This window comes from Sapajus apella, unplaced genomic scaffold (assembly GCF_009761245.1).
Source record: "Sapajus apella isolate SASKATOON/1434 unplaced genomic scaffold, GSC_monkey_1.0 scaffold146, whole genome shotgun sequence".
NCBI lineage: Eukaryota > Metazoa > Chordata > Mammalia > Primates > Cebidae > Sapajus > Sapajus apella.
Window position 1 is genome coordinate 1,431,336 of NW_022437086.1, and position 27,621 is coordinate 1,458,956.

Here is a 27,621-nt window from a genome sequence, read left to right on the forward strand (position 1 = left end):
AAAAAAAAAAAAAAAAAAAAAAAAAACTTTGAAATCAGATTTGGGTTCATATTCTAGCTCTGCCATTCATATGCTGTGAGAGATTTAGTTAATTACTCCCTAAGTTTTTCCTTCTAAAATAAAAATGGGATGAAACTAGCATCTAAAGTGTGGCCTGGATTCTAAACCCAGCTCTTGCATTCTTTGGCTATGTGACTCTGGGCAAGTTACTTAATCCCACTATGTTTAAATTTCCTATCTATGAAATGGCAATTACAGTATCAACCTTGTAAGAGTGTTTACAGGGTTAAACGGAAACATGTAAAGTCCCTGGAACACAGTAAGTGCTCAGTAAGCACCAGCGTTATCATGACTACCACCTGTGCTCCTACCACTACCACCAGCTCCTCCCACCTCAGCAAACTGTTACAGTGAAATGAGACAACACATTTTAAAAGTTTAGCATGGTTTTGGTACTTATTATTATTTCCATAACTGAAGGCTATTATTTTTAAAAGATATTATCTCAGTTAATTATCTTAAAAAAAAAAACCCACCCTCAATCCCTCCCTCCCCCCCTCACCCGCCCCCCCCATTGGGTAAAAAAAAAAAAAAAAACCCTGAAATGTAGGAGCCATTATTATGACTCCTACTCTATAGAGATGAAGCCAAGACTCAGAAATTAAATAACTCACTCAAGGTCACACAGTAAGAAGTCTGAATGAAGCGGAAAGTAACTATGGATTTGCAGAAAATGAGACTGGATTGGATGAATAAACACTGGTATGGCCGGGCGCGGTGGCTCAAGCCTGTAATCCCAGCACTTTGGGAGGCTGAGGCGGGTGGATCACGAGGTCAAGAGATCGAGACCATCTTGGTCAACATGGTGAAACCCCGTCTCTACTAAAAATACAAAAAATTAGCTGGGCATGGTGGCGTGTGCCTGTAATCCCAGCGACTCAGGAGGCTGAGGCAGGAGAATTGCCTGAACCCGGGAGGCGGAGGTTGCGGTGAGCCGAGATCGCGCCATTGCACTCCAGCCTGGGCAACAAGAGCAAAACTCCGTCTCAAAAAAAAAAAACACTGGTAATGGAGAATCCTAAAAAAATCAGGTAGATGGGTCTGCACTTGACATAACATGCAACAAAGACCCCTGTAGGTTCTTAAACCAGGAGTGGGGCGAGATGATGAAAACGATAACTCAAGATTTCAGAAGCATGGGCCAAACAGATAGGTGATTTCCCAGTCAATAAATAAAGCAAAACTAACAGTGGTTAACACAGGGATCGACCTAGGCCTTAGGTCATCAGCACAGTGACATCAGCATTGTAATCATATCAGCTTTGTGAAGCTAACCAAATGCTACCAGTGAGTCAAGGTACAATTTCACAAAAGTGCTGCTTTGACCAAATGACCACAAACACACTCAAGTCACAAAGATTATCATATCTGAAAGGAACTTAACACAGGAAGGACAATGCATAATTAGTGCATGTGACACAGTTCATTCAAAATTGATAATGACAAATCAAACCACATGTCATTTTGCCTACTTAATCAGGAAATCTTCCTCCTATCTTTGCTTGAAATTGAGTTATAACTCCCTGTGCTTTCCAAAATATGAGGCATTAAGACATCTCTTTCTGGAATAGCTGACTGGGAAAAAAAATGTTACTTTTCTTCAGGGCCAATGGATCCATCCCAAGTGCACTGTTACAACTTCATTTCCAAATCATGGCCCCTTCTCTGTCATTCACAATATTCCACGCCCTGGGAAATTTGTCCTTGGCCCTTCCAAGTTACTACCCCACTAAACAAGTCAATATTGTAACTCAAGAATACAAAAAACATCCTCTGCCTCTTCTAGAACAAATATAAAGGAGAAGGAAAACTCTCTCTCTCATCTATGTTTCAATCAGTCTGTGTTTTGGGATCAAGAGAACAATCGATGTTTAGACAGGTACTGCATTTTACAGACTCTGGCTGACAAAAGCTGATTTATTCATTGATTTTATTTTATTAGGAAGATTAAATTTTTTTAAACCCAGCTAAATACTCACAGAATAAATGACAATGTATGCTAGGCCTTTATTTAATAAAATGTCCAGAGGTAACTTATCTACCTTTTATGAAGTCCTAAACGAGCTGCATATATTAGGAAAAATTTTTTTTTTTTTTTTTTTTTTTTTTGAGACGGAGTTTCACTCATGTTACCCAGGCTGGAGTGCAATGGCGATATCTCGGCTCACAGCAACCTCCGCCTCCTGGGTTCAGGCAATTCTCCTGCCTCAGCCTCCTTAGTAGCTGGGATTACAGGCACGCGCCACCATGCCCAGCTAATTTTTTGTATTTTTAGTAGAGACGGGGTTTCACCATGTTGACCAGGATGGTCTCGATCTCTTGACCTCGTGATCCACCCGCCTCAGCCTCCCAAAGTGCTGGGATTACAGGCTTGAGCCACCGTGCCCGGTCCAGGAAAATTTTTTAAAGGCAGTTTTTATCCTCAAGAAGTTACTGTAACCAATCAAACACCGCATGTTCTTACTCACAGGCAGGTGCTTAACAATGAGAACACATGGACACAGGGAGGGGAGCATCACACACTGGGGTCTGTTGCGGGGGGGCCAAGGGAGGGACAGCAGGGGGATGGGGAGGTCGGGGAGGGATAACATGGGGAGAAATGCCAGATGTAGGTGATGGGGAGGATGGAGGCAGCAAACCATACTGCCATGTGTGTACCTATGCAATAATCCTACATGATCTGCACATGTACTCCCAGAACCTAAAGTACAATTAAAAAAACAAAAAAAAAGGCTGGGCGCGGTGGCTCACACCTGTAATCCCAGCATTTTGGGAAGCTGAGGCAGGTGGATCATGAGGTCAAGTGATCGAGACCATCCTGGTCAACATGGTGAAACCCTGACTCTACTATAAATACAAAAAAAATTAGCTAGGCATGGTGGCACATGCCTGTAATCCCAGCTACTCAGGAGTCTGAGGCAGGAGAATTGCCTGAACCCAGGAGGTGGAGGTTGCGGTGAGCCGAGATGGCACCATTGCACTCCAGCCTGGGTAACAAGAGCGAAACTCCGTCTTAAAAAAAAAAAAAAAAAAAAAAGTTACTGTAACCACCATTAAATGACAGGTTGTTGGCAAAAGGATATAGTCAAACCAGACAGACATCAACTTAATCACATTATCCAATTTCACAGCACCAATAATGATGTGATGCACTGAGAAAAACACATCCCTCAGAGCAATCCTGCCCCAAGATGTCTAATTCTAATCTAGTCATGAGGACAAATTGAGGAATACTCTTCAAAACAACTGGGTTAGATTTAGACTCTTCAAATATCAATATCACCTGTCACAGTGCCAATGTCACAAAAAGAAGCTAAGGAAACTCCAGAGGACAGGAAAATAAAGAAACACGACAACTAAATGCAATGTGCTATTCTTCACTGGATCCTGAATTGGGAGGAAAAAGAACACTATTAGAACAAATGGTTTCTTCCCATCTTTGTGGATTTATCTACCTGTTGTCTTTATTATAGTTGCTGACTTTCAGATTGGGTCTCTGAGTGGACGTCCAATTTGTTGATAATGAAGTTATTGCTGTTTCTTAGTTTTCCTTCTAACAGTCTGGCCCCTCTGCTGTAGGACTGCCGAGGTCCACTCCTGGCCCTGCTTGCCTGGGGATCACCTGCAGCCACTGCAGAACATTAAGAGTTGCTACCAGTTTCTTCTTCTGCTATCTTTGTCCCAGAAGGATACCCACCAAATGTTGGTCTGAGCTCTCCTTTATGAGGTGACTCTCTGGGTGTAAATCCACAAAGATGGGAAGAAACCAGCGCAAAAAGGCTGAAAACACCCAAAACCAGAATACCTCTCCTCCTCAAAGGGATCACAACTCCACATCAGAAAGGGAACAAGACCTGATGGAGAATGAGTGTGATGAATTGACAGAATCAGGCTTCAGAAGGTGGCTAATAAGAAACTTCTGTGAGCTAAAAGAACATGTTCTAACCCAATGCAAAGAAACTAAGAACGTTGAAAAAAGATTTGATGAAATGCTAATGAGAACAGACAACTTAGAGAGGAATATAAATGAATTGATCAAGCTAAAAAACACAACACGAGAACATCGCGAAGCATACACAAGTTTCAACAGCTGAATTGACCAAGCAGAAGAAAGGATATCAGAGGTCGAAGATCAACTCAGTGAAATAAAACAAGAAGGCAAGATTAGAGAAAAAAGGGTAAAAAGGAATGAACAAAGTCTCCAAGAAATATGGGACTATGTGAAAAGACCTAATCTACATTTGATAGGTGTACCTGAATATGACGGAGAGAATGAATCCAGGCTGGAAAATACTCTTCAGGATATTATCCAGGAAAACTTCCCCAACCTAGCAAGGCAGGCCAATCTTCAAGTCCAGGAAATACAGAGAACACCACAAAGATATTCCTCAAGAAGAGCAACCCCAAGGCACATAATCGTCAGATTCACCAGGGTTGAAATGAAGGAGAAAATGCTAAGGGCAGCCAGAGAGAAAGGTTGGGTTACCCACAAAGGGAAGCCCATCAGACTCACAGCAGATCTCTCAGCAGAAACCCTACAAGACAGAAAAGAGTGGGGGCTAATATGCAACATCCTTAAAGAAAAGAACTTTCAACCCAGAATTTCATATCCAGCCAAATTAAGCTTCATAAGTGAAGGAAAAATAAAATCCTTTGTGAACAAGCAAGTACTTAGAGATTTCATCACCACCAGGCCTGCTTTACTAGAGCTCCTGAAAGAAGCAACTACACATAGAGAGGAACAACCAGTGCCAGCCATTCTAGGAACATGCCAGAGGGTAAAGAGCATCAACATGGTGGAGAATCTGCATCAAGTGATGGGCAAAACAGCCAGCTAGCTTTGAATGGCAGTATCAAATACACACATATCAATGTTGACCCTAGATGTAGATGGACTAAATGTCCCAATCAAAAGACAAAGATTGGCAAATTGGATAAAAGGTGGCCCCATTCTTAAAAGGCTTCCAGCTTAGTTGGGGAGATAGCAAATGTGGTCAGGTAATTTTTAAATCAAAACTAGAGAAATTTGTAACTGTAACATGGAATGAGAAAATTGGACTTTGAATGCTTTAGGACTAAATGTTATAGTCTTAGAAAATTCCTCTTTTCCCACTGAAGATTAGCCATGAATTCTGATGTGAAAGAACTCATGACTTTAGCTAAGGCATCCTATTGTCTAGCAGAAGTTTCTGCAATAAAGGAAATGTTTGAAAATCTGTGCCATCCAATAAGATAGCCACTAATTGGCCGGGCGCGGTGGCTCAAGCCTGTAATCCCAGCACTTTGGGAGGCCGAGGCGGGTGGATCATGAGGTCAAGTGATCGAGACCATCCTGGTCAACATGGTGAAACCCCGTCTCTATACTAAAGCTACAAAAAATTAGCTGGGCATGGTGGTGCGTGCCTGTAATCCCAGCTACTCAGGAGGCTGAGGCAGGAGAATTGCTTGAACCCAGGAGGCGGAGGTTGCGGTGAGCCGAGATCGCGCCATTGCACTCCAGCCTGGGTAACAAGAGCGAAACTCCGTCTCAAAAAAAAAAAAAAAAAAAAGATAGCCACTAATTATGAGTTTTAGTGACCTTTGAGTCTCTGAAACGTGATTAGTACAACTGAGAAATTAAACATTTAATTTAATTTATATCAAATTAAAATAATGACAAAAAAAGATACTCAGCATCATAGCTCATTAGGGAAGTGCAAAATAAAATCCAATTAAGACACTACTATGCACCTTTTAGAATTGCTAAAATAAAACAACTGATAATACAACATGCTGGCGAATATATGGGACAACTCGAGCAAAACTCATGTTTCCGGTTGGAACACAAAACAAGATAGTCACTTTAGGGAACAGTTTTCAAAAAGAAAAGAAAATGAAATTTTTATTTTAGATTAGTCTGGCACGGAACTGCATGCCTGTAGTCTCAGATACTTGGTAGGGTAGCCTGAGGAGGAAGGGTGCTTGAGGTGAGGAGTTTGAGGCTGCACTGAGCTATGATTTTATCACTGCATTCCAGCCTGGGCAATAGAGCAAGACTCCCGTTCTCTCTCCCTCTTTCTCTCTCTCTTTCTTTCTGTTCTTTCTTTCTTTCTCTCTTTTCTTTTCCTTCTTTCTCCTTTTTTTCCTACCTTCCTTTCTTCTTTTCTTGAAAAAAAAAAAAAAGAAAGAAAAGAAAGTTTACGAATTTGTGTTGAGCTGCATTCAAAGCCGTTCTGGGCTACAGGCTACGGGTTAGACAAGCTTGCTATAGTCCCCTCATGTGTGTTGGTAGACAGTGGCGGCAGGGATCATTCCCGGAAATGATCCAAAGTAGCTGTAGACAAGAAATATTAACGGTGTTTCCAGCCTTTTCTTTTTATTTTTTATTTTTGCTTTTTTACTTTTTTTGCTTTTCTTTATTTTTATTTTTAAATAAAGCCTACAGCACCCGGTATTCTCAGTGGTCTCCCATCCAACTACTAACCAGGCCCGACCCTGCTTAGCTTCTGAGATCAGACGAGCTCAGGTGTATTCAGGGTGGTATAGCTGTAGACTTCCAGCCTTTTCTCTTTCCCATTGCCCCATAAAGATTTTGACTTTACCTACCCCAAACCTTAGGGGAAAAAAAAAAAAAAAAGAACAACTGAAGAAATGTGAGTTCACGTTGTATCTTAATTAAGAGTAGACATAGACCAGGTGCGGTGGCTCGTGCCTATAATCCCAGCATTTTGGGAGGATGAGGCAGGTGGATCACGAGATCAGGAGTTCAAGGCCAGCCTCACCAACATAGTGAAATTCCGTCTCTACTAAAAATAAAAAAATTAGCCAGACCTGGTGGCGTGCACCTGTAATCCCAGCTACTTGTGAGGCTGAGACAACAGAATCCCTTGAACCCGGGAGGCGGAGGTTGCAGTGAGCTGAGATTGTGCCACTATACTTCCGGGTGACAGAATGAGACTCTGTCTCAAAAAAAAAAAAAAAGGGTAGATATATCAGCGCTAAGTTTCCTGAGTGTGATAATGTGATTGTAGCTACAACTGTCTAATGGTTCAGTAAAATAAGTACGTGGACCTGCGCATGGAGAGAAAGCTCATGCCTGTGAAAAAGAAATAAGGCAATGCCAGGCAAGGTGGCTCACACCTGTTATCCCGGCTACTCTGGACACTGAGATGGGAGGATCACTTTGGCCCGGAGTTTAAATCCAGCCTTGGCTCAAGTGTCTCTAATCAAAAAAGAAACGAAGGGAAGGAAGGAGAGAGGGAGGGATGGAGGGATGGAGGGAGGGAGAGAGGGAAAAGAAAAGAGAAAAAGGCAGCAAATATCTGATCAAAATGGGACTCTAGGTAACAGGTATACAGGTATTTGTGGCACTCTTTTTGCAGCTGTTTCATAGGTTTAAAATTTTTCATGCTAAGAAGTTATGGAATATGAAAATGTATAACTAAAATAAAGAATGACATAAGGTTTAAAAAAAAAACTTGCTGTAACTTACAATTGGGGAAAGTAAAACACACTTTCCCCAAAAGCTATTTGTTGGTTTTTTGGTTTTTGTTTTTGTTTTTTTTTTTTGAGACAAAGTTTCGCTCGTTGCCCAGGCCAGAGTGCAATAGCACAATCTCCGCTCACGGCAACCTCCACCTCCCAGGTTCAGGCAATTCTCCTGCCTCAGCCTTCCAAGCTGCTGAGATTACAGGCATGCGGCACCACACCTGGCTAATTTTGTCTTTTTAATAGACATGGGGTTTCTCCATGTTAGTTAGGCTAGTCTCGAACTCCCAACCTCAGGAGATCCGCCTGCCTTGGCCTCCCACAGTGCTGGGATTACAGGCGTGAGCCACTGCGCCCAGCCTCCAAAAGTTTTCAGAGCTACTAAAACTTAATGGACATATCAAAGAATTATAAAGGTACAAGCTGATCTCTACAGAGCAGGAACTGTCTGTTTTACAGCTAACACTTTAGTATTATGTGATACATTCACACATGCAATCAGACTTCTAGAAACTGCTTACCTATACAAAAGTTCACATCCTCTTGCAGGACTTAGAATAGTACTCATTCACATGTAATTAAAGCAAATACTCCAAGTGCATTTTAAAGACCATCTAAATCTATACTACAGGCAAGCAGTTACTTAATTTCCTTAAGCAATGAATTAGACAACTAAAGTTGACTTTCTATTTGACACTTAACTCGTAAAATTTGCTTAACTTGGTGAATCAATTAAATGGATGTAAACAACTACTTTGGGAAACTGAATTCTGAATAAACAGAACAAAATGATCTCTTGGTGGACTTTCCTTAGAAGCACACACATACAAAAAGGCCCATGCAAACAGTACCTATTAATTGCCACACAGTTAACGCAGGCAATGACGAAAAGAATTGCTCAAATTCTCCTATTCCCAACCTATGCCATCAAGCCAAAACTAAACTCTGGAAAAAGCAAAGTGGGCAGCTTCTCAAGTCAATGAACAAATTAATCTGTAGCATTCTCTTGGGACCTAGCAACTGATATCCTCTTTCCAGTCCTGTTACTGGGTTGTTATAGTACCTATTACCCACCCTTTCTAAGTATCAGTATTTCCAGCTTTAAAAGGAAAAAAACTCTGACACCACCTCAAAAAGATGGTACAGAGAATAATGTCCATTTTCCTAATTATATATGTTATGTTTAAGAATGGACATAAACCTTTCCAGCCATATCAATGGTCATTTATAGACAAAGTTACCCAAATAGCAAATATCTTATATATAAAAATACCTAACTTTGCTATACAAATATTTTGATTTATTTTTTTTTTTTGCGACGGAGTCTCACTCTTGTTACCCAGGCTGGAGTGCAATGGCGCAATCTCGGCTCACCGCAGCCTCCGCCTCCTGGGTTCAGGCAATTCTGCCTCAGCCTCCTGAGTAGCTGGGATTACAGGCACGTGCCACAATGCCCAGCTAATGTTTTGTATTTTTAGTAGAGACGGGGTTTCACCATGTTGTCCAGGATGGTCTCGATCTCTTGACCTCGTGATCCACCCGCCTCGGCCTCCCAAAGTGCTGGGATTACAGGCTTGAGCCACCGCGCCCAGCCTATACAAATATTTTGTATGGTGGCACACAACTGTAGTCCCAGCTACTCAGGAGGCTGAGGCAGAAGAACTGCTTGAACCTCGAGGTAGAGGTTGCAGTGAGCTGAGATAGCACCACTGCACTCCAGCCTAGGTGATGAGGTGAGACTCCATCTCGGGAAAAAAAAAATTGTATCTTTTTACTTGAAGAAAATGTATTTCCAAGTAATGGTCAAGAAATTTTCATTTTTAAATTGTCAGTCAAATAAGAATAAATATTACTCCCCTTTAATTTCTGTGCTAGGCGCGGTGGCTCACACCTGTAATAGCAACACTTTGGGAGGCCAAGGTGGGTGGATCACCTGAGGTCAGGAGTTCAAAACCAGCCTGGCCAACATGGTGAAACCCTGTCTCTACTAAAAATACAAAAATTGTCGGGCGCAGTGGCTCACGCCTGTAATTCTAGCACCTTGGGAGGCCGAGGTAAGTGGATCGCCTGAGGTCAGGAGTTCAAGACCAGCCTGGCCATCATGGTGAAACCCCATTTAAAAAAAAAAAAAAAGGAAAAAAAAATATTAGCCAGACAGCTACACAGGAGGCTGAAGGAGAATAGCTTGAAACCAGGAGGCAGAGGTCTCGGTGAGCTATCGCATCACTGCACTGCAGCCTGGGTGACAAGAGCAAAACTCCATCTAAAACAAAAATGAAAGTTCTGGTACGATCATTATTATTGGTATATTATGTATGATTTACTTAGTTCATATGTATTATTTAATTAGCAGGTATTTACTCAATTAGAATTTTTTTTCTTTTTTTTTTTTTTAAAGATGGGGTTTCACCATGATAGCCAGGCTGGTCTTGAACTCCTGACCTCAGGTGATCCACCCACCTCGGCCTCCCAAAGTGCTAGGATTACAGGTGTGAGCCACGATGCCTGGCCTCAGGGGAGTTGTTCATTGTGCCTCCTCACTTCAGGTTCTGGGAGTACCTAACAGGCATACAATATACAGTCGTCCCTTGGTATTACATTAAGGTTGGTCCCTGGACCCCCACAAACACCAAAATCCGAACATGCTTGTCTCCCAGAGAGCCTTGCAGAACCAGCAGATACGAAGTCAGCTCTCCATATACGTGGGTATATTCTCATCCCTCAAATACTATACTTTCATTCTCTGCATTTGGTTGCAGATGTGGAACCTGCAGATACAGAGGGCTAACTGTATTTATTTTTTAAAATCTACATCTAAGTGGATCCATGAAGCTTGAGGCCACATTTTTCAAGGGTCAACTGTATCTGTAACTCAAGGTTCTGCTGAAGATCCTAAGGAGCAGACTTCCAAAGGTCATGACTCCTGTTGAAGACCAGGTAAGGGCCAGAAGTTAGGCTTCCAGACTTTCCACTCCAGGGCATTTCCACTCCCAAATCACACGCCTATTTCAGGAAAGCTCATTTTCCCATGAATTACTAGCTGCAAAATTCTTGATTGGTTACAGGAAGTCACGGACTCCTTGGCAGAAGTGGACAGGCTGTTACAAGAACAAAGCCCCTTGATTCAAACAATTTCACTTTGGAAAATCAGAAAATATCCATGCTTAGCAACTAGGATGCTGGATAATTAATTTATACAGTCCGCCCTCCTTAGCTTCAGGTTGTTCCACATCCTTAGATTCAAAACATGCAAAAATAATTTTAAGAAAATGTTACATTATTGCTGACATGTACTATGTAGTTAGGCCTAGGATGGCTGCCTCTGTACTGAACATGTATAGACTGCTTTTTGTCATTATTCCCTAAATAACACAGTACAACTATTTACACAGCATTTACAATGCATCAGGTATTATAAGTTTGTTGAGAATCAAACTGTTTTTCCTCTGCTCTCACCCAACAACAATCAACACAGAAGACTCTGTGACCAGATATGTGGGGATTTCTCTCTACCATTAAGAAAGCAATCAATTCTGCAGCCAATACCAGCTGGGTATCTTTCGATCCAATTCAACTAGGGCACTAACTACCTGGAGGTAGTGTCAGATTCCACAGATTGAGGGCTCAGTCCCACAAGACTGCCCGTACTTCAGACAGCAGTCACAGGTCAGGGCCTCCAGAACTTCTCAATGACTAGCTTCAAGTTGCAGTTCCCAGGACCTCCTCTTTAGGCTTCATTAATTTGCTAGAGTGACTCACAAAACACTTAACTTACGTTTACTGGTTTATTATAAAGGATATTACCAAGGATATCGATGAAGCGGTGCATGGGGTGAGGTAGGGAGAGGGGCTGAAGAGCTCTATGCCCTCCCCAGGTGTACCACCTTCCAGAAACTTCCTCACGTTAGGCTATCCAGAAGCTCTCTTGGGGGGTTTTGTAGAGACTTCATTGGAGACATGATTGAAGCAAGGACAACCTCACAGTAATTGACTAGACAAAGAGTGTAATCTAATACTAACAGACTGAGTGCAGAAACCCAGCAAGGTCTGTCCAGATTCTCCCTGGCCTCTCTGTGAGGCATTCCTTCTTCCAGGGTAAGGGGCAGGACCCCCTCTGAAACGGGGGTCTTATGACCTGCAATCAGACAAGATAGGACAGAGAATTTCTTTACAGCCAGCTCTAAGACAGAAAGGCAGGGGATGATGAGAGGGCAAGAGACAGAGCTTCTGTTTTCTGAGGCCTGCTTCCGAGGCTTTCAGCACCCCAACATAACAAAAGACTCTTTGACCTTTACTGCTCTGAAGCTGTTCCAAGGCTGCTTCAGGAACCGCAGACAAAGGGCAAATACTTTAATAAAAGTTATGCTTATTGTTTTAGTCACTAAGGAAGTAACAAGGATTATGGGAATTATGAGCCAGGAACCATGGACAAAAATTGGTATTATATATCATGATATCACAATAAGTAATCTAGAGATGATTTAAAGTATATGGGAGAATGTGCATAGGTTATGTGCAAATACTACATCGTTTTATAGAAGGGACTTTGAGCATCTGTGAATTTTGGAATATGCAGGGGATCCCAAAACCAATTCCCCAAAGACAGAGAGACGACTATATTTATTAAGCTAATAAAGTATTGTTATATTACTTCATTCAGCAAGTATTTGCTGAATGCCTACTGTGTGCCAGACGCAGTGCTAAGCACTAAGTGAACAAACACTGCCCCCACCTTCCAAACAAGTAAACATACATTTATTATTGCAAGTTGTTAATTATTTGGGGGAAAGTAAATCACAGTGCTATGAGAGACGAAAACAACTTCCGTTAGACTTACTGAAGAGGAAAGGCAACTTTCAGGAATAGGAAGCCGGGCGTGGTGGCTCATGCTTGTAATCCCAGCACTCTGGGAGGTTGAGGAGGGTGGATCACCTGAGGTCAGGAGTTGAAGGCCAGCCTGGCCAATATGGAAACTCTGTCTCTACTAAAAATACAAAAATTAGGCAGGGTGTGGTGGCCCACACCTGTAATCCAAGCACTTTGGAGGCCAAGGCAGGCAGATCAACCTGAGGTCGGGAGTTCAAGACCAGCCTAACCAACATGGTGAAACCCCATCTTATTTTTAAAAAATAATAATAAATAAAATACAAAAATGAGCTGGGCATGGTGGCGCACACCTGTAATCCCAGCTACTTGGGAGGCTGAAGCAGGAGAACTGCTTGAACCTGGGAGACAGAGGTTGCAGTGAGCTGAGATCATGCCATTATACTCCAGCCTGGGTGACAGACTGAGACTCTATCCCAAAAAATAAAAATAAAAACCAATAAAGAGAACAGGGTAAGGATGAGGAGGAAAGTATACCAGACAGAGGGTCCCGCAATGCAACAGTCCTCAGGAAGTGCTTAGAAGGTTCCTGTCAGTGGAAAGTGAGTGTTTGGGAGGTTGGGAGAGTGGAAAGTGTTAGACTAGGGAGCAGGTGAGGTTTTACAGGGTCTTGCAGGTCCTGATAAGAGATGGAAATTTCCTCTAAGTACAATGGAAAGCCAATGAAGAGTTTTACACAGGGGTGACATGTTCCAATTATTACTTAAGGTCACTCCAGCCGCCATGTGGAAAACAGAATGGAGGCTGGGGAGAAGTGAACACCCAAAGGCTATGGCTTAATCCAGCCCAGAGGTGATGGACTACAAAGCTAACAGTGGAGACGGTGAAAAGTAATTGCATTCAAAATATATTCTAAGGTAGGACTGCTGATGGATTGGATTTAGGGAGTGAGGAGAGAAGGCTAGATTTTTGGTCTAAGCAATTGGATAGATGATGAGAAGGCCAGAAACATACCTTTGGGAACCATCAGTACATAGATGGGTTAAATGACAGAGTGTGGAGAGAAACGGTCCCAGGACTGAGCCCTAAGATACCTCAACTCTTAGACATCAAGCAAGGGAGGAACAGGACCCAGGAAAGAACACTGTGAAGTAGTCCTTGATGGAGGAGAAAATATCACAAAGGAACATATAACACAAAGAAAAGAAAGTTTCTGGAGTTTCTGTATTAACCACTGCTAAGAGATCAAGAAAGCTGAGGCCAGAAAATCAACCTTTGGATTTGACAAGATGGAGAGATCAGGTAATTTTCTTTTTTCCAGACAGACTCGCTCTGTCGCCTAGGCTGGAGTGCAGTGGTGCAATCTCAGCTCACTGCAACCTCTGCCTCCCTGCAACCTCTGCCTCCCAGGTTCAAGTGATTCTCCTGCCTCAGTCTCCCAAGTAGCTGGGATCACAGGCAACCACCACCACATCTGGCAAATTTTTGGGTTTTTTTGTTTTTTTTTTACAGCTTTTTGCATTTTTTTTTTTTTTTAGACAGAGTCTCACTCTATTGCCAGGCCAGAGTGCAATGACGTGATCTCAGCTCACTGCAACCTCCGCCTCCCAGCTCAAGCGATTCAACTGACTCAGCCTCCCAAGTAGCTAAGACTACAGGCACACCAGCATGCCCAGCTAATTTATATATTTTTAGTAGAGATGGGGTTTCACCACATTGGCCAGGATGGTCTTAACCTCATGATCCGTCCGCCTCAGCCTCCCTAAGTGCTGGGATTACAGGCGTGAGCCACCATGCCTGGCCAAATTTTTTAGTAGAGATGGGGTTTCACCATGTTGGCCAGGCTGGTCTCGAACTCCTGACCTCAGACAATCTGCCCACCTTGGCCTCCCAAAGTGCTGGGATTACAGGCGTGAGCCACCACGCCACACCGGATCAGTTAATTTTAACAGTCATTTCTGCAGACTAGTGAGGATGAAAGTACAACAAAACGGTTAAGAGACTGAGGGGCTAATGAGCACTTACAAGAAGTTTGTTGGGATAGGAAGAAACAACAGAGTAAGAGGTGGACATGTATGTGGGGACAGGGGATTTTCTTAAGATGAATACACTAAAGCAGGTTGTATGCTCACAGGAAATGCTCCAGTAAAGAGGGAAAAATTAGTAATGATGGCTTGGACTAGAGTAAAATATATGAATAGTTTTTCAGGTTGCAGAAGAAATCCCATCAGTGGGTTGCAAAATTAATTCAGTGGGTCAACTTTTTTTTTTTTTTTTTTTTTTTTTTTTTTTTTTGAGACAGAGTTTCGCTCTTGTTACCCAGGCTGGAGTGCAATGGCACGATCTCGGCTCACCGCAACCTCTGCCTCCTGGGTTCAGGCAATTCTCCTGCCTCAGCCTCCTGAGTAGCTGGGATTACAGGCACGCACCACCATGCCCAGCTAATTTTTTGTAGTTTTAGTAGAGACGGGGTTTCACCATGCTGACCAGGATGGTCTCGATCTCTTGACCTTGTGATCCACCTGCCTCGGCCTCCCAAAGTGGTGGGATTACAGGCGTGAGCCACGGCGCCCGGCCCCAACTTTTTTTTTTTTAAGACAGAGTCAGCTGGGCGCAGTGGCTCATGCCTGTAATCCCAGTACTTTGGGAGGCTGAATCACTGTGTTGGGAGTTTGAAACTAGTCTGTTCTTGTGATACAGAAAGAGAAAAAAGAAACAAAAACAAACAAATAAAAGAAACCGGTCTGGCCACCATACTGAAAACCTGTCTCTACTAAAAATACAAAGAATTAGCCAGGTGTGATGGTGTGCACCTGGGAGACTGAGGCAGGAGAATCACATGAACTCAGGAGGCAGAGGTTACAATGCGCTGAGATCATGCCTTTGAACTCCAGCCCAGGCAAGAGTGCAAGACTCTGTCTGGAAAAAAAAAAAAAAAAAAAAAAAAAAATTAAAAGAGCCTTCCTCAGTTACCTCACCAGGAGTGCAGTGGCTAGATTTCAGCTCATTGCAGCCACCTGGCCTCAAGCAATTTTCCTATCTCAGCCTTCTAAGTAGCTGAGACTACAGGCATGCACCACCACACACAGCTTTTTTTTTTTCTTTTTTAAAAATGGAGTTTCACCACGTTGGTCAGGCTGGTCTTGAACTCCCGACCTCAGGTGATCCGCCCGCCTGGGCCTCCAAAGTGCTTGGATTACAGGCGTGAGCCACCACACCCGGCCGAGCTAACTTTTTAATTTTTTGTAGAGACAGGGTCTTCCTATGTTGCCCAGGCTGGCCTCCACCTCCCAAGCGCAAGTGATCCTACCGCCTAACCCTCCCAAAGTGCTGGGATTACTAGTATGAGCCACCACACTTGGCCCCATTCATTTCAATAAAAAATAGACAATATTGAGAGTGTACTCCATACATTATTGTTTCATGAGTCTTTCATTTCATTACACAGTCCAAAAAAAAAAAAAAAAAAAAAAATTGGAAGGGGCCAGGTAAGTTGGCTCATGCCTGCAATCCCAGAACTTTGGGAGTCCAAGGCAGGAGGATCACTTGAGCTCAGGAGCTGGAGACCACCCTGGGCAACAAAGTGAGACCCTGTGTCCACAAAAACTTTAAAAAAAAAAAAAAATTAGCTGTGAGTGATGGCGTGGGCCTGTAGTCCCAGCTACTGGAGGGGCTGAGGCAGGATTGCTTGAGTCCAGAAAGTCAAGGCTGCAGTGAACCATGATTATGCCACTGCACTCCCGCCTGAGGAAAAGAGCAAGACCCTGTTTCTTTTTTTTTTTTTTTTTTTTTTTTTTGAGACGGAGTTGCGCTCTTGTTACTCAGGCTGGAGTGCAATGGCGCGATCTCGGCTCAACGCAACCTCCGCCTCCTGGGTTCAGGCAATTCTCCTGCCTCAGCCTCCTGAGTAGCTGGGACTACAGGCACGCGCCACCATGCCCAGCTAATTTTTTGTATTTTTAGTAGAGACGGGGTTTCACCATGTTGACCAGGATGGTCTCGATCTCTTGACCTCGTGATCCACCCGCCTCGGCCTCCCAAAGTGCTGGAATTACAGGCTTGAGCCACCGCGCCCGGCCAAGACCCTGTTTCTTAAGAAAAAACAAAATTAATTAAAAACGTAAAAATCTGAACTGCCGGAGTACATATAACTTTTAAGCATGAGGCAAAAGAACTTGAAACTGTATCAAATAATCAGTTCACAGAGAACACAAGAGAGGTAATACCTACAAGTTAACATCAACCATATAAAACCCACATTCCGATGCAAAAAACTTCATTTGCACGAGGTGCAACCAGCAAGCATGGAAAAGACCACGTGCGGTCAAACTGTCAGAAAACACTTTACCCTCGCCTGTACACACCCACCCGCACACCCCGTGCTGTTTCTCCGGTCCCAGTCCTGGCTCATATCCTTCCCCTCTCCCCGCAAAAACCCTTCCCTTCCCTCACAGGGTTGACCGCTCCCATCAAACTCTGACAGCAGCTCTTCCGAGTGAGGGCTCCCCAGGAGCCCGGTGCCGCAAGCAGAACTCTACTCTACCCCGCCCTGATTCGTCTCTCCTCCAGCCACTTTCAGCGCGGGCAGACAGGCCTTCACAGCCTTCTAAGTCCGGGGTCGGATACCAGGCTGGGCTCCACCCCCGCACTGTGACCCAGAAACGCTGGTAAATGAATGAGAGGAGGAGGAGGCACACTGGAAGGCAGCGGATCCGGAGGTGCTCGGCCTCGCATCCCAGACAGAGGCTGTGGAGGGGAAGCGAAGGCTGGGCAGGGCAGAGCGAGAGTCCCGTTCGTCCCCGTTCCCACCAGCGCGGCCCTCCCGGACAGGGCCGGCCTCGGCCCTCACTCCCGCAGGAGGGGTCGCCCAGTACCCGCGGCTCTCGGCTCTCGGCGGTCCAACCTCCTTGACCCAAAAGGGACTCGTCCCGGGAGACTTACACTTCCATGACGTCCCGCCTCGTCGCCCCCCGGCTGCCAGCGGACAAGGAACCGCACACCCCACAGCTGCCCCTCCGCCGCCGCCGCCGACCGCGCCAGCCAGCCAGCTCCGCGCGCCGCGGTGCACGCCGGGATCGCCGCGGTGCACGCCGGGAGCTTGGCGGACCCGGAACCTCTCGCTGCCCGCCCGGTCCCTTTTCTCGGGGGGCCGGGGAGGGTCGCTGTGTCCTTCGCCCAGGACTTCGCTTCAGACTGCTAAGAGCTTGCGGGCAGGACTATCTCGTGTTTTCTTTTTTTGAGATGGAGTCTCTCTGTCGCCCAGGCTGGAGCGCAGTGCTCCGATCTCAGCTCACTGTAACCTGCGCCTCCCGGGTTCAAACGATTTTCCTGCCTCAGCCACCCCAGTAGCTGAGACTACAGGCCCCCGCCACCCCGCCCGGCTAATTTTTGTATTTTTAGTAGAGACGGGGGTTTCACCATTTTGTCCAGGCTGGTCTCGAACTCGTGACCTCAGGTGATCCACACTCTCTTTGGCCTTCCAAAGTGCTGGGATTACAGGCATGCGCCACCACGCCGTCTATCTCGTGTTTTCGTGGTCTAGGTTTTTTTTTTTTCTAAAGATGGGGTTTCACCATTTTGGTCAGGCTGGTCTCAAACTCCTGACCTCAGGTGATCCGCCCACCTCAGCCTCCCAAAGTGCTGGGATTACAGGCGTGAGCCACTGCGCCCGGCGGTCTAGGTTTTAAGAAAGTAATTAATCAGCTAAAGTTGCGAAAAGTGATGGGGTTACAAGGTCTTTGCGTGTTAAAATCGCACCCCTCAGAGAGTAGTGAGGCTGGTGGCATCTGGGGTGCCAGAAACGTTGTAGTTTATTTATTTATTTATTTGTTTATTTATTTATTTTTGGTAGAGATTGGAATCTCGCTATGTTGCCCAGGCTGGCCTTGAACACCTGGCCTCAAGTGAGACTCCACCTCCACCTTCCAAAGTGCTGGGATTACAGGTGTGAGCCACTGCAACAGCTCTGTTCCCTTTTTTGTAAATAATAAGTGTGTAGGTAATCCTTATAAAGAGCCTGGCACTTTATCAATTACTGTGGCAGTACAACCATGACTGTCTATGCAGTAGATTCCATTATTATTCACATCTTATAATTGAAGAAACTGAGGCAGTCTTGGAGAGATTATGATTTGCCAAGAGTCATTCATCTGGAACTTGTCCAGTGGGTGTTGAACCCAAGACAATCTGAACAAATACAAGACGTGCATTAACTAGTGACTAATAATTGGATAAATAAAATGTTCTGCATTTGTACAATGGAAAACTACAAAAAGGAGGCCAGGCTTGGTCCCAACACTTGGAGAGGCAGAGACAAGAGGATTTCTTGGAACCAGGAGTTCCGGATCAGCCTGGGCAACATTGCCAGACTCCCTCTCTAGGAAAAGTTAGCCAAGTGTGGTGGTGAGCACCTGTAGTCCCAGCTACTAGGGAGACTAAGGCAGGAGAATCACTTGAGCCTGGGAGGTCCAGGCTGCAGGGAGCTATGATCATACCACTGCACTCCAACCTACAGAGTGAGAGACTTTGTTGCAAAAATATAGATACATGGATAGCCCCCCAAAACATGATGCTATTAATAAGTGAAAGAAGCCAGACACAGAATAATACATATCGCTCCGCCCAGTGGCTCACACCTGTAATCGGAAGTTGAGGTGGGTGGATCATGAGGTCAGGAGTTCAAGACCAACCTGGCCAACATGGTGAAACCCCATCTCTACTAAAAATACAAAAATTAGCTGGGCATGGTGGCAGGTGCCTGTAATCCCATCTACTCAGGAGGCTGAGGCAGAAGAATTGCTTGAACCCAGGAGGTGGAGGTTGCAGTGAGCCAAGACCGCACTACTGTACTCCAGCCTGGGTGACAGAACAAGAACCCATCTCTAAATAAATAAATATAAATACAAATACAAAAATTAGACAGTCGTGGTGGCACGCATCTGTGGTCCCAGCTACTCAGGAGGCTGAGGCAGGAGAATCACTTGAACCCAGGAGGCCGAGGTTACAGTAAACCAAGATCATGCCACTGCACTCCAGCCTGAGCGACAGAGTGAGACTGTCTCAAAAAAACAAACAACAAAACCAAACAATACATATCGTGTGATTCACTTTATATGTAAAGTCCAAGAAGAGGCCAATCTGTGCATACAGGAAGAAGGCTAGGAGAAGGCTTGGGGTCAGGGATGGGAAGTGACTGTTAGTAGGTATGGAGTTTCTATTCGGGAAACAAGAATGTCCCGAAATTATTATAGATGGTGGTGTTGGTTGCACAACCCTATGAATATACTGAAAACATTGAGTTATACACTTTAAATGGCAAATTGTACAGCATATGAATCCTGTATTAATAAAGCTGTTAAACATTTTTTACTTGGCTGAACATGGTGGCTCACACCAATAATCCCAGCACTTTGTAAGATGAAGGCAGGTGGATCGCTTGAGCCCAGTTTGAGACCAGCCTGGGCAACATGGCGAACCTCATCTTTACAAAAAAAAAAAGAAAAATTAATCAGTGTGCTGGCTCCTGTAATCCCAGCTACTCAGGAGGCCGAGGCAGGGGAATCGCTTAAACCTGGGAGGTGGAAGTTGCAGATCGTGCCTCTGCACTCCAGCCTGGGCGACAGAGCAAGACTCCATCACAAAACAACAACAACATCAAAAGTATATAAAATGCCACCCAAGGCCCGGCGTGGTGGCTTACACCTATAATCTCAGCACTTTGGGAGGGTGAGGTGGGCAGATCACGAGATCAGGAGTTCAAGACCAGCCTGGTCAACATGGTGAAACCCCCTCTCCACTAAAAAAAATGCAAAAATTAGCCGGGCGTGGTGGCATGTGCCTGTAGTCCCAGCTACTAGGGAGGCTGAGGTAGGAGAGTTGAAGTCAGGCGGTGGTTTCAGTGAGCCAAGATTGCACTACTACACTCCAGCCTGGGTGACAGAGCGAGACTCTGCCTCAAAAAAAAAAAAAAAAATGGGCCGGGTGCGGTGGCTCGAGCCTGTAATCCCAGCACTGTGGGAGGCCAAGGCGGGTGGATCACGAGGTCAAGAGATCGAGACCATCCTGGTCAACATGGTGAAACCCCGTCTCTACTAAAAATACACACACATACACACAAAAATAGCATGGTGTCGGGGGCCTGTAATTCCAGCTACTTGGGAGGCTAAGGCAGAGAATTGCTTCAACTTGGGAGGCAGAGGTTGCAGCGAGCCTAGATCACGCCACTGCACTCCAGCCTGGGTGACAGAGTGAGATTCCTTCTCAAAAGAAAAAATTAAAAAAAAATTACCTGGCTGTAATGGTGGGCACCTGTAATCCCAAGCTGCTCAGGAGGCTGCGGCAGGGGAATCACTTCAATCCAGGAGGTGGAGGTTGCCATGAGCCGAGATCACGCCACTGGCACTCCAGCCTGGGCAACAGAGCAAGAGTCCATCTTGAAAACAAAAACAAAAACAAAACCACATCAGTCGTAATTGTTATTATTATTTCTAACCAACTTTATCTTGACCCTCTAGGGCCTTATGTATAATTATAGCAATTATTATTTATTGAACACTTAGTAAGAGTCAGACATAGCACATTCAGGCACACCTTATTATATTGCACTTTGATTTATTGTGCTTCGCAGAAAACTGTATTTGATAAATTGCAGGTTTGTGGTGACCTTGTGTTGAGCAAGACTGTCAGTGGCGTCTTTCCAACAGCACGTGCTCACCGCATACCTCTGTGTCACAGCTCAGTAATTCTTGCAATATTTCAAACGTTTTCATTATTACTGTATCTGCTGTGGTGATCTGTGATCACTGGTCGCTGAAGTTGCTATTACAGTTGTTTTGGGCATCATACACTGTGCTCATGTAAGATGGTGAATTTAAAGACAAAAAAAACACGGTGAATTGAATCAATAAATGTGTGTGTTCTAACTGCCTCACTGACCAGCTTGCCTCCATCACCTGCCCTTTTGCCCTCTTGGGTCTCCCTATTTCCTGAGACAGAACAATACTGAGATTATGCCAATTAATAACCCTACAATGGCTTTTAAGTGTGAAAGTGAAAGGAAGGTCCTAGGTATCTCACTTAAAATCAAAAGCTGGAAGTGATAAAACATAGTGAGGAGGATATGTTGACAACTGAAATAGAACAAAAGCAAAGCCCGTTAGCCAAGTTGTGAACATAAAGGAAACGTTCTTTTTTTTTCCTCTTGAGATGGAGTCTTGTTCTGTTGCCCAGGCTGGAGTGCAATGGCGAGACCTTGGAACCTCTGCAACCTTGGAATCACTGCAACCTCTGCTCTTGGGTTCCAGTGATTCTCCTGCCTCAGACTCTCGAGTTGCTGGGATTACAGTTGTGCACCAACACACTTGGAGAATTTTTGTATTGGCCAAGTTGGTCTTAAACTCCAGACCTCAGATGATCTGCCCACCTTGGCCTCTCAAAGTACTGGAATTACAGGTGTGAGCCACTGCACCTGGCAGGAAAAGTTCTTTTTATTTTATTTTTATTTTTTTAAATTATTTATTTATTTATTAAAGACAGTGTTTCACCATGTTGGTCAGGCTGGTCTTGAACTCCCGACCTCAGGTGATCCACCCGCCTGGGCCTCCAAAGTGCTTGGATTACAGGCGTGAGCCACCACACCCGGCTATTTTTATTTTTTTGAGACGGGGTCTCACTCTGTCACCCATGCTGAAGTGCAGTGGTGCGATCTCAGCTCACTGCAACCTCCACCTCCCGTGTTCAAACAATTCTCCTGCCTCAGACTCCCGAGTAGCTGGGATTACAGGCACCTGCCACTGTGTCTAGCTAAATTTTTTGTAATTTTTAGTAGAGATGGGGTTTCACCATCTTGGCCAAGCTGGTCTTGAACTCCTGACCGCAGCCTCCCAAAGTGCTGGGATTATAGGAGTGAGTCACTATGCCCGGCCAGGAAAAGTTCTTGAAGGAAATTAAAAGTGCTACTCCAGTGAACACATGAAGGAAAAGAAAGCAAATAGCCTTATTGTCGTTATAGAGAAAGTTTGAGTGGTCTGGATAGAAGATCAAGCCAGCCAAAATATTCCCTTAAGCCAAAGCCTAATGCAGAGCAAGGCCCTAACTCTCCTGAATTCTATGAAGGCCAACTGGGGTGAGGAAGCTGTACAAGAAAAGCTGGAGCCAGGTATGGTGGCTCACGCCTGTAATCCCAACACTATGGGAGGCCGCGGTGAGCCCGGACAACTTTTTTGTATTTTTAATAAAGACCATGTTGGCCAGGCCGGTCTTGAACTCCTGACCTGAGGAAATCCACCTGCCTTGGCCTCCCAAAGTACTGGGATTACAGGCATGAGCTATCACTCCTGGCCAATTTTGACTTTCAAATCTTATTATTTGAGAAATGTATTTTGGGCTGGGCACGGTGGCTCACATCTTTAATCCCAGCACTTTGGAAGTCCGAGGTGGGTGGATCACTTAAGATCAGGAGTTCGAGACCAGCCTGGCCAGCAGAGACGGAAACACCGTCTCTACTAAAAATACAAAAAAATTAGCCAGGCATGGTGGCATACGCCTGTAATCTCAGCTACTTGGGAGGCTGAATTTGGAGAATTGCTTGAACCTGGGAGGCAGAGGTTACAGTGAGCTGAGATCACACCACTGCACTCCAGCCTAGGTAACAGAGCGAGACTCCGTCTCAAAAAACAACCAAAAAAAAAAAAAAAAGAAAGAAAAGAAAACAAGGTATTTTGGCCAGGTGCAGTGGCTCACACCTGTAATCCTAACATTTTGGGAGGCTGAGATGGGTGGATCACCTGAAGTCAGGAGTTCAAGACCAGCGTGGCTAACATAGTGAAATCTAAAATACAAAAATTATCTGGGCATGGTGGTGGGAGCCTATAATCTCAGCTACTTGGTAGGCTGAGGCAGGAGAATCACTTGGACCTGGGGGGTAGAGTTTGCAGTGAGCCGAGATCATGCCACTTCTATCCAACCTGGGCAAAAGAGCAAAACTCTGTCTGAAAAAAAAAAAAATACATTTGCCCGGCTATGGCTACCATAGCTAGTGATTCCTCTGATGAATTTGGGCAAAGCCGTTGGAAACTGCTGGAAAGGATTCACCATTCTGGATGCCATTAAAAACATTTGTTATTTGGCCAGGCATGGTGGCTCACACCTATAATCCCAGCACTTTGGGAGGCCAAGTTGGGTAGATCGTGAGGTCAGAAGTTCAAGACCAGCCTGGCCAATATGATAAACCTGGTCTCTACTAAAAATGCAAAAACAAAAACAAAACATTTGTTATTCTTGGGAGAGGGTCAAAAGATGAACATGAACAGAAGTTTGGAAGAAGTGGATTCCAACCCTCATGGATGATTCTGAGACGTTCGAGACATCAGTGGAGGAAGGAACTGCAGATGTGGTAGAAATAGCAAGAGAACTAGAATTAGAAGTTCAGCCTGAAGATGGGAGTGAATTGCTCAATCCTGTGATCAGACTTGAATGAATGAGCAATTGCTTTTTATGATTGAGCAAAAAAAAAAAAAAAAAAAAAAAAGGTTTCTTCCAATGCGATGTACTCCTGGTGAAGTTGCTGTGAATATTGTTGAAATAACAGAAAAAAATTTAAAATACTACATAAAAACCTAGTAAATAAAGTAGCAGCAGGATTTGAGAAGATTGACTCTAATTTTGAAAAAAGTTCTACCGGCCCAGCGTGGTGGCTCATGCTTGAAATCCCAGCACTTTGGGAGGCCGAGGTGGGTGGATCACGAGGTCAGGAGATCGAGACCATCCTGGCCAACATGGTGAAACCCTGTCTCTACTAAAAATACAAAAATTAGCTGGGCGTGGTGGCATATGCTTGTAATCCCAGCTACTCAGGAGGCTGAGGCAGGAGAATCACTTGAACCAGGGAGTCAGAAGTTGCAGTGAGCCGAGATCACGCCACTGCACTCCAGCCTGGCAACAGAGTGAGACTTGAGACTATGTCTCAAAAAAAAAAAATAGTTCTTGCTGTGTGTAAAATGCTATTCAACAGCATCGCATGCTACAGTAAAGTTGGAAGTCAATTGATGCTGCAAACTTCACTGTTGTCTTAAGAAATTGCTACAGCCATCTCAACCCTCGGGAACCACCACCCTGATCAGTCAGCAGCCACCGACATCGAGGCAAGGCCCTTCACTAACAAAAATGTAATGACTTACTGAAAACTCAGATGATCATTAATATTTTTAAGCAACAAAGCATTTTTAACTTAAGGTATGTACATTGTTTTTATAGACATAATGTTATGGCATACTTAAGAGACTACAGAGGCTGGGCACGGTGGCTTACGCCTCTTATCTCAGCCCCTTTTTTTTTTTTTTTTTTAAATACAGATGGGGTTTCACCATGTTGGTCAGGCTGGTCTTGAACTCCAGACCTCAGGTGATCCGCCCACCTTGGCCTCCAAAGTGCTTGGATTACAGGCATGAGCCACCGCGCCCGGCCTATCCCAGCACTTTGAAAGGCTGAGGCAGGTGGATCATTTGAGGTCAGGAGTTCGAGACCAGCCTTACCAACATGGTAAAATCTCGTCTCTACTAAAATGCAAAAAAGTTTAGCTGGGGGTGATGGCGCATGCTTGTAATCCCAGCTACGTAGGAGGCTGAGGCAGGAGAATCACTTGAACCCAGCAGGCAGAGTTTGCAGTGAGCCGAGATAGCACCACTGCACTCCAGCCTGGGTGACAGAGCAAGACTCCCTCTCAAAAAAAACAAATAAAAGTAAAAAATAAAATAAATAGTAAGAGACTACAGAATAGTGTAAACATAACTTTTTTTTCTTAAGGCTAGGTCTCACTAAAAGAGGCCAAAATGCAGTGGCACGATCAGAGCTCACTGTAACCTTGAACACCTGAGCTCAAGTGATCCACCTGAGTAGCTGGGACTTTAGGTGTGTGCCACCATATCCGGCTAACTTGTTTATTTTTAATTTTTTAGAAAGAGAGTCTTGCTCTGTTTCCCAGGCTGGTCTCAAACTCCTGGCCTCAAGCTGTCCTCCTGTGCTTGCCTCCTAAGCGCTGGGCCTGGGCCACTGTGCCAAGCCTAAACATAACTTTTATTATTTTATTTATATTTATTTATATTTTGAGATGGAGCCTCATTCTGTCACCAGGCTGGAGTGCAGTGGCCTGGACTCAGCCCCCTGCAACCTCCGCCTCCTGGGAATCAAGTGATTCTCCTGCCTCAGCCTCTTAAGTAGCTGGTGTTACTGGTGCACACAACCATGTCTGGCTAATTTTTGTGTTTTTTTAAGTAGAGACAGGGTTTCACCACGTTGGCCAGGATGGTCTTGATCTCTTGACCTCAAGATCAGCCCGCCTCGGCCTCCCAAAGGGCTGGGATTATAGGTGTGAGCCACCGCGCCCGGCCCAAACTCCCTCTTTTGATATTCAAAGCTCTTCAGTCTTCCCCCAAACTCCTTCCACCTCTCCTCCCCACCTTTTGTTATAGTTATAAACACTTGGATGATTTTCTGTTCTCCAAGCAGGCCAGACATCATTTTTGTTCAGACTTCTCCCTCTGCATGGAATGTTCTTCTCCACTTCTTCCCTGAGCAAATTCCCCCCATCTTCCAAGGCCCAATGCAGAGGACAGGTTCATTAGAAGCCCCTTCAGGGTCCTCCCAGTGCCTGGAATCCAGTCGGTCATTTTGGTGAATAATTAATCAGATCAAGGACATCTTCCCTGAGTACCCAACATAGAGGCCCCCGTCCCCCAGAGCTCCCTGCATACCTCCATGCAACGTTGGACCTTCTTGAAGTGAGACTTCATTTCTTTTTTCTTTTTTTTTTTGGGACAGAGTCTCACTCCATCCCCAGGCGCCAGGCTGGAGTGCAGTAGGACGACCTCGGCTCACTGCAACCTCTGCCTCCCGGGTTCAAGCAATTCTCCTGCCTCAGCCTCCCAAGTAGCTGGGACTACAGGCACACACCACCACGCCCAGCTAATTTTTGTTTTTGTATTTTTTTTTTTTTTTTTTTGAGATGGAGTTTCGCTCTTGTTACCCAGGCTGGAGTGCAATGGCGCGATCTCGGCTCACCGCAACCTCCGCCTCCTGGGTTCAGGCAATTCTCCTGCCTCAGCCTCCTGAGTAGCTGGGATTACAGGCACGCACCACCATGCCCAGCTAATTTTTTGTATTTTTTAGTAGAGACGGGGTTTCACCGTGTTGACCAGGATGGTCTCGATCTCTCGACCTCGTGATCCACCCGCCTCGGCCTCCCAAAGTGCTGGGATTACAGGCTTGAGCCACCGCGCCCGGCCGTTTTTGTATTTTTAATAGAGACGGGGTTTCACCATGTTGACCAGGATGGTCTCCATCTCTTGACCTCGTGATCCACCCGCCTCGGCCTCCCAAAGTGCTGAGATTACAGGCGTGAGCCACCGCGCCCGGCCTCCTCAGTGCGTTTCTAACTCTGTCAGTGGCACATAGAGGTGCTCGGTACACGTTTGTTGAATGAATGAATGAGCGAGCATGCCATTTCTCCTTGTGTATCTTATGAACCCGCCAAGCCCGGGCCTGATGTCGTAGCCTGTACCCCTGGCCCGACTCCACAGCACGAACGCGGGGGCAGCACCTTCCCCAACGCAAGCCCTGCCCCCTTCCCCGTCGGGGTCCCGGCAGACCCTTTCCCCACCCTTGGGGCCGCTCAGCCTCCAGGGCAGCCGGTGGCCCCGCCCACAGCCAGGATTGGAGGATGGGGGCAACGCCCACCCCGCCGGGCGGCCTCCTATTGGCGCGGCCGCCGGCAGGGGCGGGGACAGGGCTGGGCGGCAGCTGACGCCATCCGGGCCAGAAAAGCCCAGCCCGGTGGCGGGCGCGACACTGACCCCGCGGCCAGGCTGAGGTGACTGCGCGGGGGCCGGGCGGGCTTGGAGGGCGCGGAGAACCGTGGCGCGCGCTCGCGTCCGCGTCCCCACAGGCTGCGCTCGGCCAAGCGTCGTGCCGGGAGCTCGGAGCCGGCCCGGCCCGGGGGACCCTGCTGGCACAGGAGGTCGTCAGCCGCGTCGTGTTTTCCAGACCCGAAGGACCGAGGCTTCCGGACGACGAGGAACCGCCCAACATGGCCTCGGAGGTGAGTGGGACCTCCGGGCTCCGCAGGAGAGGGTGGGGGTGCCAAACCTGCCTCGGCCACCCCGCCGGGAGTCGCGCCCGGGGCAGCCAGCACCCATCCCCACCCTCCCGGGCGCACCTGCCGGCGCTCACTAGCGCCCCCAGCCACACCTCCAGGGGCGCAGTGGCTCTGCCCGCACC

General features: G+C 45.8%; 2 protein-coding genes and 1 non-coding gene across 7 annotated transcripts in view; 1 reads left to right on the forward strand and 2 right to left on the reverse strand.

Moving 5' to 3' along the window:
• Positions 1-17,467, reverse strand: part of CRCP (CGRP receptor component) — a 52,557-nt gene extending 35,090 nt beyond the window's left edge. The window contains exon 1 of the mRNA XM_032264760.1: positions 17,293-17,467. Coding sequence (XP_032120651.1) covers positions 17,293-17,300 — 8 coding nt within the window. The 5' untranslated portion in view covers positions 17,301-17,467. The remainder of the gene's footprint in view (positions 1-17,292) is intronic.
• LOC116540948 lies at positions 6,476-6,593 on the reverse strand. Its single transcript, XR_004264651.1, has one exon. It is a non-coding gene; the product is annotated as a 5S ribosomal RNA (ribosomal RNA).
• Positions 17,468-27,137: 9,670 nt separating the features above from the next.
• The window catches only part of ASL (argininosuccinate lyase), an 18,526-nt gene continuing 18,042 nt past the window's right edge, over positions 27,138-27,621 (forward strand). For 4 of the 5 annotated variants that reach the window (XM_032264762.1, XM_032264761.1, XM_032264764.1 and 1 more), the window contains exons 1-2: positions 27,138-27,214; positions 27,388-27,442. In XM_032264762.1, the coding sequence (XP_032120653.1) occupies positions 27,431-27,442 (12 nt within the window). In that variant the 5' untranslated portion in view covers positions 27,138-27,214; positions 27,388-27,430. Of the gene's footprint in view, positions 27,215-27,387; positions 27,443-27,621 lie in introns of those variants that run through there. The other variant, XM_032264765.1, reaches the window with a different exon arrangement.